The sequence below is a fragment of the Dendrobates tinctorius genome, unplaced genomic scaffold, assembly GCF_039654945.1.
Source record: "Dendrobates tinctorius isolate UK_male_01 unplaced genomic scaffold, ASM3965494v1 ptg000065l, whole genome shotgun sequence".
NCBI classification, from domain to species: Eukaryota; Metazoa; Chordata; class Amphibia; order Anura; family Dendrobatidae; genus Dendrobates; species Dendrobates tinctorius.
Genome location: NW_027361733.1, coordinates 25,679,350 through 25,697,192, shown reverse-complemented (window position 1 = coordinate 25,697,192; position 17,843 = coordinate 25,679,350). Strand labels below are relative to the sequence as shown.

The following is a 17,843-nucleotide window of genomic DNA, read 5'->3' as shown; positions in this document are numbered from 1 at the left end:
TATTCCTAATCTCATCCTATGCTTACCCTGCACTACTCACATTATACATTAACCCTTCACATTACTTATATGCTGTACATTACCATAACACTTTATATACCACACACATTACTATTCACATTACATGTAAAACCACATGAAACTTATACACATAGCGCCCATGTTGTCTTCAGGGACAGGAACAGGGTAAGACAGTTCACATCCCTACACATACCGGAGTGACCTGTCAATCAACTGGGACGGGAAGAAGGGGACTGCAGGGGCTGTGCCGGACTAGTCTGATCTCTCTTTAAAATCCCAGGCTGACATTTCAAGCAATGTTTTATCTGAAATGCAGCCTTTCAAAGAAAAACATACATTGCTGCAATCCCTTAACCAAGCAAAATAAATCGTATGACAGATTCCCTTTACATTTTAGGGTGACGGGTTGTAAGTGGAAAACAGTCGCTTACATGCCATAATACATTATCCCAGTGGCTCAAGTAAGCGACTTGTTGTACATAAATGTAGGCTGAAAAAAAGTGGCAGAATGTTTAATTATACATTTGCACTTTATTTACAAAATAATAAATAATATACAGGAAATCAATTTGAAATGTCTCCAGGAGATCCACAATAAGAAAATTTGTTCACGTTGATACAACACGATGATAATGAGGAGAAGATTATAGTTTCTGGGTCCGTCAAATACATTCTTGTATCGAGGGCAGCAATTTTTGTCTTTTGTTGCTCATTGACACAGCAGAAAACACTATCAGCATTTGTAAATTCAGTATATTGTAGTTAGTGGACATGTACACACTGTCGCAGTTCAGGTTCTGAAGCTTAAAAGTGGAATGACATTAACCTCACTGTCCCAATTTCTGTGTGTGGCTTTTTAACCAAATCCAGAATTGGATCCAACAAGAAATAGAAGTATAAGTTCTTTCTTTATATTTCCTATTCCTTTTGAACCCACTTTTGCCTATGGTTCAGAATAATGCATTCTAAGATAGAGTGGCAATTTTCCAAATGTTCTGGCCCTGATTCATTAACAATTGCTTTTTGTACGAAGGGAGCGCTGGAGTAACATGTGCCAAAAAAGTGTGCTTCTCAATGAACTTGGTTCATCTTTCAATTGATGTGTGCCACTTCCAGAAATGTAGGCCACCTTTTTAATGTAAATTGTGTTAAATTTGTTGGGCGGGCTTGTCCACTCACCATCCTGGCCTAGATCTGCCCATTTTTCAAAAAGTTGGGGCAGCCTTTAGTGGAAGGAGACTTACAATGTCTGATCATCTTGACTACTCAAAGGGGTTTTACAGGATTATAAAAACATGTCTCCTCCCCCCTGAAAAAAATTTGTTTTTGATCTTTCTACAGGTTTGTTTGGGGTTTGCAGCTCAGCTTCATTCACTGTCATTCACTGTGGGATGCTGAAAGGAAATGCCACAACTTGTGGACAGGATTTTTTGGAAAAAAAAAAAGCAAACATGCTTTTCTGATACACTAAATCCTTTTTAAAGAAGATTGTTACTATTCTTTTTTTATCAATATCTGATTGATGAGGATGTGGCACTCCCGCAGATCAGCTGTTACTGGTGGTGGCTGGAAGCTCTCGGATACTGCTAGAACACAGCAGCTCTGTAGTTTCTATAGTGGCTATGTACCACAGATCCACCTCCTATTAATATAAATAGTAGGTGATCTGTGGTACTTAGCCATGACCACTATAGTTTTGACAGAGCTGCATCGGACAACTTTCAGTGGTTGACAGCGGGTACAGGGTGTCGCACCCACACAGATCAAATATTCCCAAGGATAGGCCATCATTATAAAAGTAGAGGTCAAACTCTTACATATTGATCAATTGTGCTTACTTAATCGAAATCTACAGTCTACTAACAAGACAAGAGTGTCGCAGTTTATAGAAGAAGATGAAGCAGACTGTTAAATAATCTCATGGGTCCCTTAAAGGCTATGGTCACACAAACGTATTTTATCTCATCTGAGAGAATCAGTCTGATTATACTAATCATACTCTAATCAGAGTTTGATCAGAGTGCCATCATAGTGTGATCTGATTTTTTCAGATGAGGAGAGGATAGAGAAAAAAAATATCCCCATCTTCCCATTCTGTCAGTCCGTGGAAATGGGACCGCACTCATCCAAGTGCAGTCCGATTTTTCCACACACTCATTGACTTACATGGTTGAGTGCAATTAAATTATTGGATGCAAATCAAGCGTGCTGCGATTCTTTTCCTCAGACTTTGTCTGAGGAACAAAATTGGACATGTGCATGGCTCCGTAGAATATCATTTGGTCCGAGCGTAATCCAATGTTTTGTCAGATAGCACTCGGACAGAAAATACGCTCATCTGCATGAGCCCTAAGGATGAGCGCTATGGGACAGAGTTTCTTCTGAGGACCATCTGTAAAGTAGATGGAGATCCATCTTCCTTGTGGGCAACCAGACTTATGTCTTCTGACGAGGAACGACCTCTGACTCCATGTGACTCCTGGATAGGGCGCATATTTGACCAGTATGTAGATTCAAGCCTGTACTCCCGAATCCTTGCATGGAGAAATCTCAGCTGGGCCAGCAGCCTCTGGTCCTGGGTACGCATCTCAGTCTAAGATAGGGAACAAATAGGGGTGCTTAGTACACCCCACCAGGTGTAAAAGAATGAGGTTGTTGAAAGTCACTGCACTCTCAAGACAATGGAATGTAACCAACATTGTACGAATCATTAAGATTTATAATGGTTTATTGTAGACAGTTGCATGCTTTATATATTCCCTCCTTGATTCTCATCCCCTTCTATAGTCTTTCCATTTTCATCCCCTGCATTCTACAATGTGATTCAGTCCCTATTTCACCCGAAAAAATTGCTGTAACTTCTAAAAGAGTTCGTTGACCATGCTGAAATTTGGACTGTACATACTTTGATTGAGATGTGAGTGTGCAAAGAACCTCAGCAACTGTGTTGAGATATATCCTCGCCCCAAGTGGTCTTGCCAACTTGTCTCCCCACCGGTCGTCTCGAATACGAGATAGACTTGCTGTACGCTTTCCTGCGTGTCGATAGTTGATGACTGGTGCATGTATTTCACCCCTATCAAATGCTTTCTTCATTTGTTAAGTGTACAAATACAGTTTGGCCAAGTGTGTTTTCATTGTGAAAACCTATTGCAAAACTGAGTCCTTAAAGAGGTGCCAAAGTGAGTTTCTAAAGAAGTTTTGAGGTCGAAATCCGACTTTCAAACCGTGTATTCTGTCACTGGTGAATAAGCTGGAACGTAGAAGAATATTACTGGTTAGGTATGATGGAGGACATCCGAAAGTGTCTACGTAAATAAATATGTGAACCAGCGACTTCTGGCATATCCACGGAAATTGTTGCACGGTCTTTCTCAGAAGACAGGCTTGTCATATTCAAGATGACAACTAGTGGCCACGAAAGATTGTGTTCACCCGTACAGAGTCACTATCGTTCAGGAATTGTAAGGGCCCGATCAAGGGAAAAGAATTTGTTATTGCTGGATTTTTTCCTTTGGAGCCATTTTAAGTGTCGGGTGTACAGTAACAAACCACAAACATTACAGTCACTCTGAAAGAACATACTGTACAACGCGAAATTCAGGCTATGACCCCAGACGTTCTGGGGACTAAATTCAACAATATGGAATGGCGTGTGCAGGCGTGCTTGGGTGCGAACGGTGGACATTTTCAACACCTGCTTTAAAACATCAGTTTCTCATGAACCAAGGTATGTGCAGTCCAAATTTCAGTACAGTAGGTCATTTCTTTTAGAGTTACAGCAATTTTTTCAGGTACAGTGGCGAGTGAATCACCCTGTATATTCTCTGCATTTCCACCCCTTCCTTCTAGTCCCCACATTCTCAAATCACTGCATATTATAGTCCCTCAATTTTAATCTCTTTTATCTATAGTCCCTGCATTCACACTCCCTGCTTTCTAGTCCCTGCAGTCTCACTCTCTGCTTTCTAGTTCCTTGCAGTCTCACTTCCTGCTTTCTATAGTCCCTGTATTCTCACTGCCTCCTTCCTATAGTCCCTTGTGGTCTCATTTCCTGCTTTCTATAGTCACTGCCTTCTCCCTCACTGCTTTCTATAGTTCCTTGCAGTCTCACGCTGTTTTCTATAGTCCCTTGTAGTCTCACTCCCTGCTTTCTATAGACCCTGTATTCTCACTCCCTGCTTCCTATAGTCCCTGCATTTTCACTATCTGCTTTCTATAGTCCCTGCAGTCTCACTCTCTGCTTTCTAGTCCCTTGCAGTCTCATTCCCTGCTTTCTATAGTCCCTGCAGTCTCATTCCCTGCTTTCTAGGTCCTTGCAGCCTCACTCCCTGCTATCTAGTCCCTGCAGTCTCACTCCCTGTTTTCTATCGTCCCTGCATTTTTACTCCCTGCTTTCTAGAATCCTTGCAGTCTCACTCCGTTTTCTATAGTCCCTTGCAGTCTCATTGCCTGCTTCTTATAGTCCCTGCAGTCTCACTCCCTGCTTTCTAGTCTCTTGTAGTCTCACTTCCTGTTTTCTAGTCCCTGCAGTCTCACTCACAGATTTCTAGTCCCTTGCAGTCTCATTCCCTGCTTTCTATAGTCCCTAGCAGTCTCACTTACTCTTTTCTATAGTCACTGCAGTCTTACTTCCCGCTTTCTAGTCCTTGCAGTCTCATTCCCTGATCTCTAGTCCCTGCAGTCTCACTCCTTGCTTTCTAGTCCCTTGCAGTTTCACTACCTGCTTTCTATAGTCCTTGCAGTCTCACTCCCTGCTTTCAAGTCCCTTGCAGTCTCACTCCCTGCTCTCTATAGTCCCTTGCAGTCTCACTCTCTGCTTTCTAGTTTCTTGCAGTCTCACTCCATGCTTTCTAGTCCATGCATTCTCACTACCTGCTTTCTATAGTCCCTTGCTGTCTCACTCCCTGCATTCTATAGTCCCTGCAGTCTCACTCCCTGCTTTCTAGTCCCTGCAGTCTCACTCCCTGCTTTCTAGTCCCTGCAGTCTCACTCCTTGCTTTCTCTAGTCCCTTGCAGTCCCACTCCCTGCTTTCTAGTTCCTTGCAGTCTCACTCCCTGCTTTCTAGACCCTGCAGTCTCTCCCTTCTTTCTAGTCCCTGCAGGCTCTCCCTTCTTTCTAGTCCCTGCAGTCTCACTCCCTGCTTTCTAGAACCTGCAGTCTCTCCCTGCTTTCTAGTCCCTGCAGTCTCACTCCCTGCTTTCTTGTCCCTGCAGTCTCACTCCTTGCTTTCTCTAGTCCCTTGCAGTCCTACTCCCTGCTTTCTAGTTCCTTGCAGTCCCACTCCCTGCTTTCTAGTCCCTGCAGTCTCTCCCTTCTTTCTAGTCCCTGCAGGCTCTCCCTTCTTTCTAGTCCCTGCAGTCTCACTCCCTGCTTTCTAGAACCTGCAGTCTCACTCCCTGCTTTCTAGTCCCGGCAGTCTCACTCCTTGCTTTGTCTAGTCCCTTGCAGTCCCACTCCCTGCTTTCTAGTTCCTTGCAGTCTCACTCCCTGCTTTCTAGTCCCTGCAGTCTCTCCCTTCTTTCTAGTCCCTGCAGTCTCACTCCCTTCTTTCTAGCCCCTGCAGTCTCACTCCCTGCTTTCTAGTCCTGGCAGTCTCACTCCTTGCTTTCTCTAGTCCCTTGCAGTCCCACTCCCTGCTTTCTAGTCCCTGCAGGCTCTCCTTTCTAGTCAATGCAGGCTCTCCCTTCTTTCTAGTCCCTGCAGTCTCTCCCTTCTTTCTAGTCCCTGCAGGCTCTCCCTTCTTTCTAGTCCCTGCAGTCTCACTCCCTGCTTTCTAGTCCCTGCAGTCTCACTCCCTGCTTTCTAATCCCTGCAGTCCCACTCCCTGCTTTCTAGTTCCTTGCAGTCTCTCCCTTCTTTCTAGTCCCTGCAGTCTCACCCCCTGCTTTCTATAGTCCCTGCAGTTTCACCCCCTGCCTTCTATAGTCCCTGCAGTCTCACTCCCTGCTTTCTATAGTCCCTGCAGTCTCACTCCCTGCTTTCTATAGTCCCTGCAGTCTCACTCCCTGCTTTCTATAGTCCCTGCAGTTTCACCCCCTGCCTTCTATAGTCCCTGCAGTCTCACCCCCTGCCTTCTATAGTCCCTGCAGTTTCACCCCCTGCCTTCTATAGTCCCTGCAGTCTCACTCCCTGCTTTCTATAGTCCCTGCAGTCTCACTCCCTGCTTTCTATAGTCCCTGCAGTCTCACTCCCTGCTTTCTATAGTCCCTGCAGTCTCACTCCCTGCTTTCTAGTCCCTGCAGTCTCACTCCCTGCTTTCTAATCCCTGCAGTCCCACTCCCTGCTTTCTAGTTCCTTGCAGTCTCTCCCTTCTTTCTAGTCCCTGCAGTCTCACCCCCTGCTTTCTATAGTCCCTGCAGTTTCACCCCCTGCCTTCTATAGTCCCTGCAGTCTCACTCCCTGCTTTCTATAGTCCCTGCAGTCTCACTCCCTGCTTTCTATAGTCCCTGCAGTCTCACTCCCTGCTTTCTATAGTCCCTGCAGTTTCACCCCCTGCCTTCTATAGTCCCTGCAGTCTCACCCCCTGCCTTCTATAGTCCCTGCAGTTTCACCCCCTGCCTTCTATAGTCCCTGCAGTCTCACTCCCTGCTTTCTATAGTCCCTGCAGTTTCACCCCCTGCCTTCTATAGTCCCTGCAGTCTCACCCCCTGCCTTCTATAGTCCCTGCAGTTTCACCCCCTGCCTTCTATAGTCCCTGCAGTCTCACTCCCTGCTTTCTATAGTCCCTGCAGTCTCACTCCCTGCTTTCTATAGTCCCTGCAGTCTCACTCCCTGCTTTCTATAGTCCCTGCAGTCTCACTCCCTGCTTTCTAGTCCCTGCAGTCTCACCCCCTGCTTTCTATAGTCCCTGCAGTTTCACCCCCTGCCTTCTATAGTCCTGCATTCTGTCACTCTGCTGTCTATGGCCCCTGCATTACCACCATGTGCTATGTATACTATAGATTAGACACTCTAGATCTACATGGTCAGTGTTTGCTTGCCCCCATTAGGTGGGCTGACGCCCTCCTCCCTGCCGGCCCCCACACACGGCAGCTGTGTGCGCAGGGATGGGGTGGGATGTGTATAATCTTACTACCATCAGAGGATGAGCTGTGATTGCAGCAGCATGAGATGGTGGATGAGCCGTCAGCAGCACTAATCTTACCAGCTCCCTCCTCAGCCAGGACAGGGCGGGTCCCAGGGGCATCTCCATAATGCCGGGCCAGGGATGGAGGTCACTGAGGGGGGCAATTATGGGGCATCATGGCATCTGATGCACAGTGACTGGAAAGAAACCGAGGGATCCCCAGACTCTATGCAATGTTCCACAACTACCAAACCCCAGCTGGTTAGCATTGCCAGCCCATGCTATGCCCAAACTGCAGTGGGGGCTTTAAGATGGCGATGCCTGTTAAGGACACTGTGACACTACAGCGTAAACTGTCCAAAGGAGGGCGCTGTGACTCCTGTCTCCTCCCACCTGGTCCATGATGGAGCCGATGTAGCAGCTATAACCTGAAGCACGTCTGCCACCCTCCACCTACAGAGAGGTGGTCCCTGGGCACTCACAGGTTAGTGTCTGCTCCTCCTCAGCCAGGGCTGGGGTCTCATGTCTGCTCAGCCTTTGTGTCATAGGGACAGGGTGACTGTAGGGGGCAATGAGAAGTTACAGCCTTTGTCTAGGGCAGGCTGCTGGGGACTGTGCTGTTCTCCTGTTGTCACTCGCTGGGAGGACTCACAAGGGTGGAGGACCACAGGGACCCTGACAAACAATGGCTGGAAGCTGAGTGATTCCTGTAATGCAGGCATCAGCCATCAGTGTTCTCTGTGGCAGTGTGTGGATGTGTGATGGCTGAGAAGTTGGAGTGACTGGTGCTGAATGGACAGCTCCTCAGCAGTGCACTCCCCTGCTGTAGTGTCAGGCTGGCTGCTGTCACCACCTTGTGTCCCTCCTGTGTTATCAGCGACTCCTCATCTCCTGGATCTATCACTGCAACATTGGAATGAGAAGTTACAGGCAGGCAAATATTTCTTACATGGGGCTGCATGTTACAAAAAATGTAAGGTGTTCATTTGTGATGACTCAGATTTCCACGCTGGAATTTACAATTTACCGTTTACAGGCTCTTTGTTTTCCCGCACACGCTGGGAACGTATTGAGGGACAGACATACAGATTATAGGGGCATGTGATGACAATATAGTACAAAGCTACTTCTGACAATAATTCAATCACACCATCCAGCCCCCTGGTGAATTATCAGCTCATCTTCTACCCTATATAGGTCTTAATCAGGCGGCTTTAATGTGGCTCCATGTTACTGTCAGTATTATGGCTGCAAACCCTGGCCCGATCACTGGTGTACTGACCTTAACCCACAGCGTGGCAGGGATCCGAGCTCCTATCAGGTCACGTCATTAGATCTGTTGTCGGCAAGGGATCTGCAGCTAGTCTGAATGGGACCTAAAGCTACATATTGTGATATCATGTGTCTGATCTTGTCAATGGTACAACTTTGGGGACAATTTTTTACAATTTACCGTTTACAGGCTCTTTGTTTTCCCGCACATTCAACTTTGATGTGATCTGTGGTCATAAATCAGCTGAGAAAAAGACAGAAAGGAATTACAAAATCCATTACACCGTTACAGCGAGCTCACTGAACGGATTCTCAGTGAACTCATTCTGCAGCCAGCGACAGACAATGCAGCACAGAGGTTACAGAAGGCATACATTTTTAATGAAGCGTATTTGCAAAAAATAATTTGAAGCCCCAGTTACATGCATTTCAATGAAAATCTAAAACATTGATATCCCCCTTTAACAAAACTTTTTAGGCACAGTTTGTCACCTGACTGAGGTTTCGCTTTTGTTAGGCTACGTTTAGATCTATATTGCAGTGCGGCCTCCATCATATTTAGGCTTTGTTCACATTTGTGGGTCTGCAGATGAATACGTAGGGTGTATATGTCAAAAACCTATTTAACAGTGTACATGTGTCCAACTACATTGTCTGAATGTTATCTATAAAGGGTTTTTTTTTAAGTATCCATTTGGCTCCATTCTTTTTTATCAACTAGCTCCAATTGGTACACACAGGAAAACGTATACTTTTTCCATGTATTTAAGTGAACTGCTATATGTTTCAGTACGTGTCCCAATGAGAACAATGGGGAAAAAAATGTATCCGTCTTTTGTACATGTTTTTGAATTAAAAAAACATAGTTAACTACGGGTTTTTTTTTTTAGATCCATTGAAACCCGCAATACGACATAAATCTGACATTTGGTATTACTGCTCTTTATGCTGCCATATACTGTATATCTGAATAAGGATTTTTGCACTGTACAAATGTGAACCTAGCCTTATCCGAAACCACAAAAAACACAGAACTGCATTCTAAAACATTTATTCCCTTAAAATGTGGGACAGCGTAATACAAACTTAAATCCCCATCACAGTCAACAGAGGGTCCGTTTGAGGTCTTGTATTCATCAGAATGTGGTCCGAGTGTCATCAGGTTTTGTCGTATATGGAGAAAAAAAAATGAAAATTTCTCCACCTTCTCCATTCTGACAGTCCGTGAAAATCAGACCACACTCGGTTGACATCCAAGTGTGGTCTAATTTTTTTTCATGGACCTATAGACTTGCATTGCCGATTTTGATCTAACGCTCTTCATCGAACATGTCTGATATTTTGTTGAGGATCACTGGGTCGAGGAAAAAATTTGACCTGTGCACAGCCCCATAGAATATCCAAGGTACGATTGCTTCCCATGGGAAGAACTCGTGCGAGAAAATCAGATGTGTGAACAATCCCTTAGGCTGGATTTACATATAGGTAATAGATGGAAAAATAAACGCCTCACCTCCCATGTGGCTCTTCTGAACTGAACATACATCACAATAGGGTTCATTACAAAACTAAATTTGGCCAGCTGGAGCCACATTAGGTCCTGTTCTTGCAAACATATATATATATATATATATACATATATATGCCCATATTACTCTGCAGTAAGTCATTGGCTAAATCATTTTATGTATTTTGGTAATAAAATATCTCTTTTCCTACTAAATTCCCCAGTTTGAAAACGTTCTCCATAATCAGGATGAACAGGATCAGAATCAACAAATGGCTTCTTCAAACACCTTGGAGCTAAGAGACCTCAGTAGAAGACATGCTGCAGATGACCAGACCTATCCTGGGCACTCAGCTGCCATCAGGGGATTTGAGAACCCATCCTATGAAGATATTGGAGAGACCACATTTGGCCAGGATTCACAAAACGTCCGAGGCTTGACTCCATTGTCTGAGGTGAGGGGATGGGCTGCAAAGGAGAATGGATCTCCTCACTCGGAGGACAGTCGAGAAGCAGAGACAGGAACGCACTCTGTGGATTATGGTTTTATCTGTTCGCTGGTCTTGTTGGTCTGTGGCATAGTGCTCGTGGCTGTGGCATACACCATACCACGGGAAGTACGGGTCAGCCCAGATTCTGTGTCCGCACGAGAGATGGAGAGGTTGGAACTGTACTATGCACGTCTTGGCTCGCACCTTGACAAGTGCATTATAGCCGGCTTAGGCTTGCTTACTTTGGGAGGAACGCTCCTCTCCATGCTACTTATGATTTCTATATGTAAAGGGGAACTATACCGCAGGAGGAAATTCACCACGGCCAGAGGGCCAAGGACAAAATACGGCTCCCTCAACTTACGGATGAGGCAAGTGACTACAGAGGGGGGACAGATGTTGGTAGAACATGAAGTTCTTGAAATGACAAATCATGCTAACCAGCATCAACACGAGCCATGAATGTACCGGGATCAATTACAAATGCTGGAATGTGAGGGGTTAAAAGTTTCAGATGAACAAATTATTCTGGTATGGCGGTATTAATGTTTAATGAGGTCAGATTATTCCCGTCCTGAGGTGCCTGTTGTTTCAAATCTAAGAGAAACGATGAAGGGGGAAGGGTATTGACATGAGAAATAGCGTAGTCAATCGATAGCCTGCATTCACTAGAACAGAGCTGCAAGTTCCAGCATGCCAATCCATTTTACTTGCTGTTACTTGTAGTTCTGCAAAAGCTGGAGATCTATGCAAGTATGTTCTGTTGTTTGGTCATTAACAGACAAGAAATGTGGATGTGGTTTAATAATGGTTGGGATGGGTGAGGGCCAGAGGTGTAACCACAGGCAGTACAGGAGCTTAAGGGGGCCCAAAAGATCTATTTGTCCCATAAGACCAAGACTATTAATGACCTGTGATAGTTGTGGGTCCTGTTGGTGATTTTGCTTTGAGAACTATAAGCTTCAGGTTACGCCAGGGGGTGGGATAGGGTTATTATTCATATGTATTTCTATCCTGGAGTCATTGCAGGTGGGATCACACACTACAGATCTATACACCTCCATCCTGCATCTTTCAGGAGTCATTGCGGGTGGGCTTACACACTACAGATGTATACATTTCCATCCTGCATCTTTCAGGAGTCATTGCGGGTGGGCTTACACACTACAGATGTATACATATCCATCCTGCATCTTTCAGGAGTCATTGCGGGTGGGCTTACACACTACAGATGTATACATTTCCATCCTGCATCTTTCAGGAGTCATTGCGGGTGGGCTTACACACTACAGATGTATACATTTCCATCCTGCATCTTTCAGGAGTCATTGCGGGTGGGCTTACACACTACAGATGTATACATATCCATCCTGCATCTTTCAGGAGTCATTGCGGGTGGGCTTACACACTACAGATGTATACATATCCATCCTGCATCTTTCAGGAGTCATTGCGGGTGGGCTTACACACTACAGATGTATACATTTCCATCCTGCATCTTTCAGGAGTCATTGCGGGTGGGCTTACACACTACAGATGTATACATATCCATCCTGCATCTTTCAGGAGTCATTGCAGGTGGGCTTACACACTACAGATGTATACATTTCCATCCTGCATCTTTCAGGAGTCATTGCGGGTGGGCTTACACACTACAGATGTATACATTTCCATCCTGCATCTTTCAGGAGTCATTGCGGGTGGGCTTACACACTACATATGTATACATTTCCATCCTGCATCTTTCAGGAGTCATTGCGGGTGGGCTTACACACTACAGATGTATACATTTCCATCCTGCATCTTTCAGGAGTCATTGCGGGTGGGCTTACACACTACAGATGTATACATTTCCATCCTGCATCTTTCAGGAGTCATTGCGGGTGGGCTTACACACTACAGATGTATACATTTCCATCCTGCATCTTTCAGGAGTCATTGCGGGTGGGCTTACACACTACAGATGTATACATATCCATCCTGCATCTTTCAGGAGTCATTGCGGGTGGGCTTACACACTACAGATGTATACATTTCCATCCTGCATCTTTCAGGAGTCATTGCGGGTGGGCTTACACACTACAGATGTATACATTTCCATCCTGCATCTTTCAGGAGTCATTGCGGGTGGGCTTACACACTACAGATGTATACATATCCATCCTGCATCTTTCAGGAGTCATTGCGGGTGGGCTTACACACTACAGATGTATACATTTCCATCCTGCATCTTTCAGGAGTCATTGCGGGTGGGCTTTCATGCTACAGATTTGTGCAAACTGATTAATCCAGTTTTAAGACCAATCACAATTGCTGCCAAAGCAATCCGACATGCTAACAATGTGCATCATCTGATGGACCAAATATCTAACCTTTAGTTAATAGCGGTTGGCGTGAAAACACCATCCTCCTAATGTCAGACTGGAATGACCTATAACAGTACTGCTTGCATTCGGACGCCAGTGACATTATTCCTGGTCAGTATAATGGAGGTCTCGATATCACATGTACACACAGCTAAATAATGGACTCATTCCCATTCAGAGGGAGATGCAGGATCTTTTTTCTTATGAGTTCATACTGTGTTGGTAGGAGAATGTATGAGAAGGTAGTACACATCCCATCATTCCTGACTGACGAGATCATATAGAGTGAGACTAGATGATAAAACCAATATATGTTATACCTAGTGCAGGAAATGGGGGCGCTGCATGACACAGGAGGGGGGTCTCTCTTTGATACCTGTCATGCACCGCCTCCACAGATAGAAAAGTCATTCTGGGATTAGTAGTGCCATAGGCTTCATAATGGTGGATGTAATATTTCTGTAAATACATAAGAACACAAACCATATAGCTGTAGGAATCCTGAGGGTTCAGACATTAGAGAATGACAATTCAATTTACATTGAAACATCAATTTGTTAAAGGGGTTGTGTATTTCAGAAAAACCTTTTCATAAAACCCATTAAAGAATTAAAATTAATACAATGGGTGGTCTCTGTGCCAGATTGCTGGTTAGTGTTGGAATGCTTATAAAGTGCATCTAGTGTTCTGGACATCCTGTCCTGTATGACACACGCAACCCATTCATCAGAATGGACTCTTTAATTCTTTATTTTTCCAGTGGTGGCGCTCTAGAAAAACTGAACCCTTACTGACAGATTTCCTCACAGATTACAGCAGATCGCTGGGGGTCCAAGCAGGGGGAACACTTTGAGTCCTTCTTATTGACAAGGGACTCCTCAAACAAGTAGTGATTATGGAGCGTGTATATATATATATATATATATATATATATATACACACTAGATGGAGGCCCAATTCTGTCGCATCGGGAGGGCGGTAATATCACGATGGGGTCAGGCTTTGCAGCGTTGAGAATCTCTTCCCCCCATGTGCTCACCCACCTATCCACTCTCTCTTTCCACATGTGCTTTCCCGCTTTCCCCGTCTGACATTACAGTAGATCGCAGAGGATACATTTTGTGAGGTAAAATATTGTTTAAAAACAGTCAGTGAAATATTTTACCTCACAAAATGAATCCTCTGTGATCTCCTGCTGTAATGTCAGTATTGTCTTTTGCTTCCTCACCCTCCTAGGAGATGTGGTATGCTCCGTCAGACACAGACAATTTTTAAAATGAACTTTCTTTCGTGTGAAAACCCCTTTAATGTGACCGGCTTCCTCTGCCTGTAGACACGTTGCGCATCTGCCGACGGGATCAGCCGAATGATTAACTGCACCTGCGCGTAATTTGTGCAGGCGCAGTAAATCAGACCGCCGCCATCTTTGTGCAGACAGATATCGGCGGTCACATTAAAACTGCGCATGGGCTCCTCCTGTAAAAAGATGGAAGCAGTCAGTAAATCATTCGGCTGAGCCCGGCGGCAGCGTGTTCGCAACGGTGGTCCGCTGGTGGTACCGCGCAAGAGGTTGCGTGAGTGTGAGAGTGTGTAAGTCTGAGAGTGTGAGTGTATGAGTGTGACTGTAAGAGTGTGAGTGTATGAGTGTGACTGTGTGTGTCTGAATGTGTGAGTTTGAGTGTGAGAGTCTGAGTTTGAGTGTGTGAGTCTGAGTGTATGTGGTGCATACGGCATACAGTGTGTGTGTGATGCGATGGTGTTCCGCTGGTGGTACCACGCAATAGGTTGGTACCAGCAGCAGTTTCCATATTGAGACATCCATCACTTGGGTGTCCCAATATGGCAGTCGGTGAACTTCCTCCGCTTGGAATTCTGGGATATGGTGACATCTGGACAAAACAGGAAATGTAAACATTACAAGGCAATTATATAAATAGATACACAGTGGTCTGCAAAAGTATTCACACCCTTGGCATTTTTGGTGTTTTGCTACCTCGCAACCTGGAATTTCACTATTCTTTTTAGAGGGTTTGCATCAGTTCATGTAAAGAACATGCCTACATCTGTGAACATTCCATTTTAATTTGTGAAGCAAACAACAAATAGGACAAAATAACTGAAAATCTCACGGTGCATAATTGTTCACCCCTCCTAAAGTCTGTACTTTGTAGAGCCTTTTATTTGTGGAAATTACAGCTACAACTCGCTTTGGATAAGTCTCTATGAGATTTCCACATCTTGTCACTGGGATTTTTCTCATTCCTTGACACGAAACTGCTCCAGCTCCTTCAAGTTAAGGGCATGTCACACTAAGAGATATCGCTAGCAATATCGCTATAACTAGTGACGTTATAGCGATATTGCTAGCGATATCTCAGTGTCTGATACTTACCAGCGACCGGCTCCCCCGCTGCTTATCGCTGATCGCGCGAGAACGTCCTGGACTGTTTCTCGTCGTCAGCTTCCTGTGGCGCTTCCTGCTGTGAGGACAAGCGACGCGTGGAGCCGGGCGGGAGGACGCAGGATCGCCTGGTGTGACAGGTAAGTAGCGATCCCCGTCCCCAGCGATGTCGCTAGTGAGATCTGCCTATGTGGCAGCTCACTAGCGACCACTTAGCGATGTACCAGCGATCCTGACCGCGTCATATCGCTGGTCGGGATCGCTGGTACATCGCTAAGTGTGACAATACCTTTAGGCTCCCCTCACGTCTTTTATCTTTGTCAGTATGCGGTCTGCTTTTTAAGGACCGCAAATGCAGACACCCGAACACCCATTGTTTTCAATGGTGGTGCACACGTCAGGTTTTTCACATGGACATGTGAAAAGCTCACAGACATGTCAGTTTTAAATGTGCACCATGGACAAAATGTGTGCCGAACACAAGAACGCTGATGAGACAAGGATGACATCTGTGTGTCATCAGCGTGACACGTACCACAGCCTGGGGAAAAAGCATTACAGTTCACAGAGTTCCTAGGCACCGTGTTATGAAGACAGCTCCGATCATTATGGCCTGGTTTCCATTTGTTCTGTGTGATCAGGCGACAATGATGAGAGTGGTATTCAGCACCTGCTGTGTACATCCCTGTGAAAAATTAGTAATTAAATTAAAAAAATTGTCATGGCCTCCCGCATAATTTTGATAACCAGCAAAGTGAAAGCCTACAGCTGGGGGCGGATGTTACTAATCTGGAAAAGGGGACAATATCCCAAAAGGCTCCTAGGCCATTAATAATAGCTCACAGCTCTTTGCTTAGTCTTTACTGGTTAGTTTACGGGGGACCCCAGAAAAACATTCTAACCAGCAGAGGCTAAACAGACAGCTGTGGGCTCATATTCATAGCCTGGAGAGGGGCCAGGGAAATTAGCCCCTCTCGCCGGCTAAGAACATCAGCCCTCAGTGGCCCCAGAAATGGCGCACCAATAAGATGCACCAAATCTGGAGCTTAGCCTCTCACTTCCCACGGTGCAATGACAAGTGGGTAATGGGTTGGGGTTGATGTCACTTTTGTACTGTCAGCTGACATCAAGCCAAGGGATAGTAATGGAGAGGTATCTATAAGATACCCCCATTACTTACCCCATAGTCATATTGTAAACAATACACAGCAAGAGTTAAGTCCTTTAATTGAAATAACACACGCCACCCTCATTTTACATTTATTACTGTAAAATTAAAATAATAAACTATATTCCTCACCTGTCTGACAACAATCCATTTGTCCCATGAAAAAGTCCAGCTCTGCTACAACCGGATTACATTGCTGAACAGTGGTATGATGCGACTGTTCAGCCATGAATCCAGGACACACGAGCTGCTCCCACGCTCAGTTCACCGTGAGCCTGCCAATAAACTGCGGCAACATTAATTATGTCACCAGTAACACAGTGAGAAATTTCTCATGGTTCTAGCAGAGATCTCATTGAGGCCACCGCAGTTCCTCGGGCCGCTCACAATGAGCTGCCCGTGGGAACCGCAGTTTCAGTGGCTTTTGGTAACCTCAATGACGTCACCACGGGTCACGGAAGCTGCGCTGACGCTCAGCGTCTCCTGCATGCCAGGCTGAACAGTCACATCTTGCCACTGTTCAGCAAAGGAATCCAGATGAAGCAGAGAGATTACGGCGTGGGACAAATGAATTATCGTCAGCCAGGTAAGGAATATGGTGTTTTTTTATTTCTACTCTAATAGGTAAAAGAGGGTGGGTAGTGTTTATTTCAAATAAAGGAGTCTGTGTCTTTCTTTCAATTAAATGACTTCATTCTGGCTGTGTACTTTTAACAATATGACTATGGGGTTAGTAATGGGGGTGTCTTATAAATTCCTCTCCATTACTAAACCCTGGGCTTGATGTCAGTGGCCATAAAACAGGTGACATCAACCCCAACCCTATTACCCCACTTGCCAGCACACCAGGGAAAGTGGGAAGAGTGAGGTTAAACGCCAGGTTTTGCGCATCTTATTGATGCGCCATTTCTGTGGCTGATAGGTGCTTATGCTATTAGTCTAGGGGTGGGGGTGCAATATGCATGGCCCATTCCCTGGCTATTAATATCAGCCCACAGCTGTCTGTTTGGCCTTGCTAGTTAGAATGTATAGGGAGGCCCTACGTCATTGTTTTTCTGGGGTCCTATAAACTAACCAGTAAAGGTTAAGCAAACAGCTGTGAGCTGTTAGTAATAGTCTCGGAACATTTAGCGCTAATGGCTCCTTTCCTAGATTATTGATATCATCTCCTAGCGGTTGGCTTTTCCTCTGCTGGTTATGAAAATTACGCAGGAGGCCACACCATTTTAGTTTATTTAAAAATTAAAGTACAGAAAAAAACACACAAAGCACTGATTATATACCACACTAACATTTCTAACATGTTCCTCATCACTATATATTTGAACATCTTTAATACATAACACTCTTTAATTACTATGTTGCATTTCATTTCATATGTTTCACACTGACAGTACATAGATGTCACATGGACACGAACCACGGATCTCACAAGTACTGGTTTTACCAGTACTAAAATCACCAGGACGTGTAAAAGGGGCCTTAGATGGTTTCCTCTGGTGAACATCAATCTTCAAGTCTGACCACAGATTCTCAATTGGATTAAA

General features: G+C 45.0%; 1 protein-coding gene and 1 long non-coding RNA gene across 2 annotated transcripts; one reads left to right on the top strand and one right to left on the bottom strand.

Annotated features, from left to right (window-relative positions):
• Nucleotides 1-532: 532 nt before the first annotated feature.
• Nucleotides 533-7,284, bottom strand: LOC141094818 (uncharacterized). The gene is made up of 2 exons (XR_012233175.1): nucleotides 7,170-7,284; nucleotides 533-2,614 (listed from the first exon to the last, which is right to left on the bottom strand). It is a non-coding gene; the product is annotated as an uncharacterized lncRNA (long non-coding RNA).
• A 183-nt stretch (nucleotides 7,285-7,467) lies between these two features.
• Nucleotides 7,468-13,351, top strand: TMEM74B (transmembrane protein 74B). The gene is made up of 2 exons (XM_073580785.1): nucleotides 7,468-7,575; nucleotides 10,095-13,351. Exon 2 carries the CDS (start codon nucleotides 10,143-10,145, stop codon nucleotides 10,821-10,823), a length of 681 nt encoding a protein of 226 aa, XP_073436886.1. The 5' UTR covers nucleotides 7,468-7,575; nucleotides 10,095-10,142; the 3' UTR covers nucleotides 10,824-13,351.
• The last annotated feature ends 4,492 nt before the right edge of the window (nucleotides 13,352-17,843 follow it).

What these genes read in the sequence shown, in the direction of transcription:
- TMEM74B (XM_073580785.1), top strand. Translation starts at nt 10,143, where the DNA reads ATGGCTTCTTCAAACACCTTGGAGCTAAGAGACCTCAGTAGAAGACAT.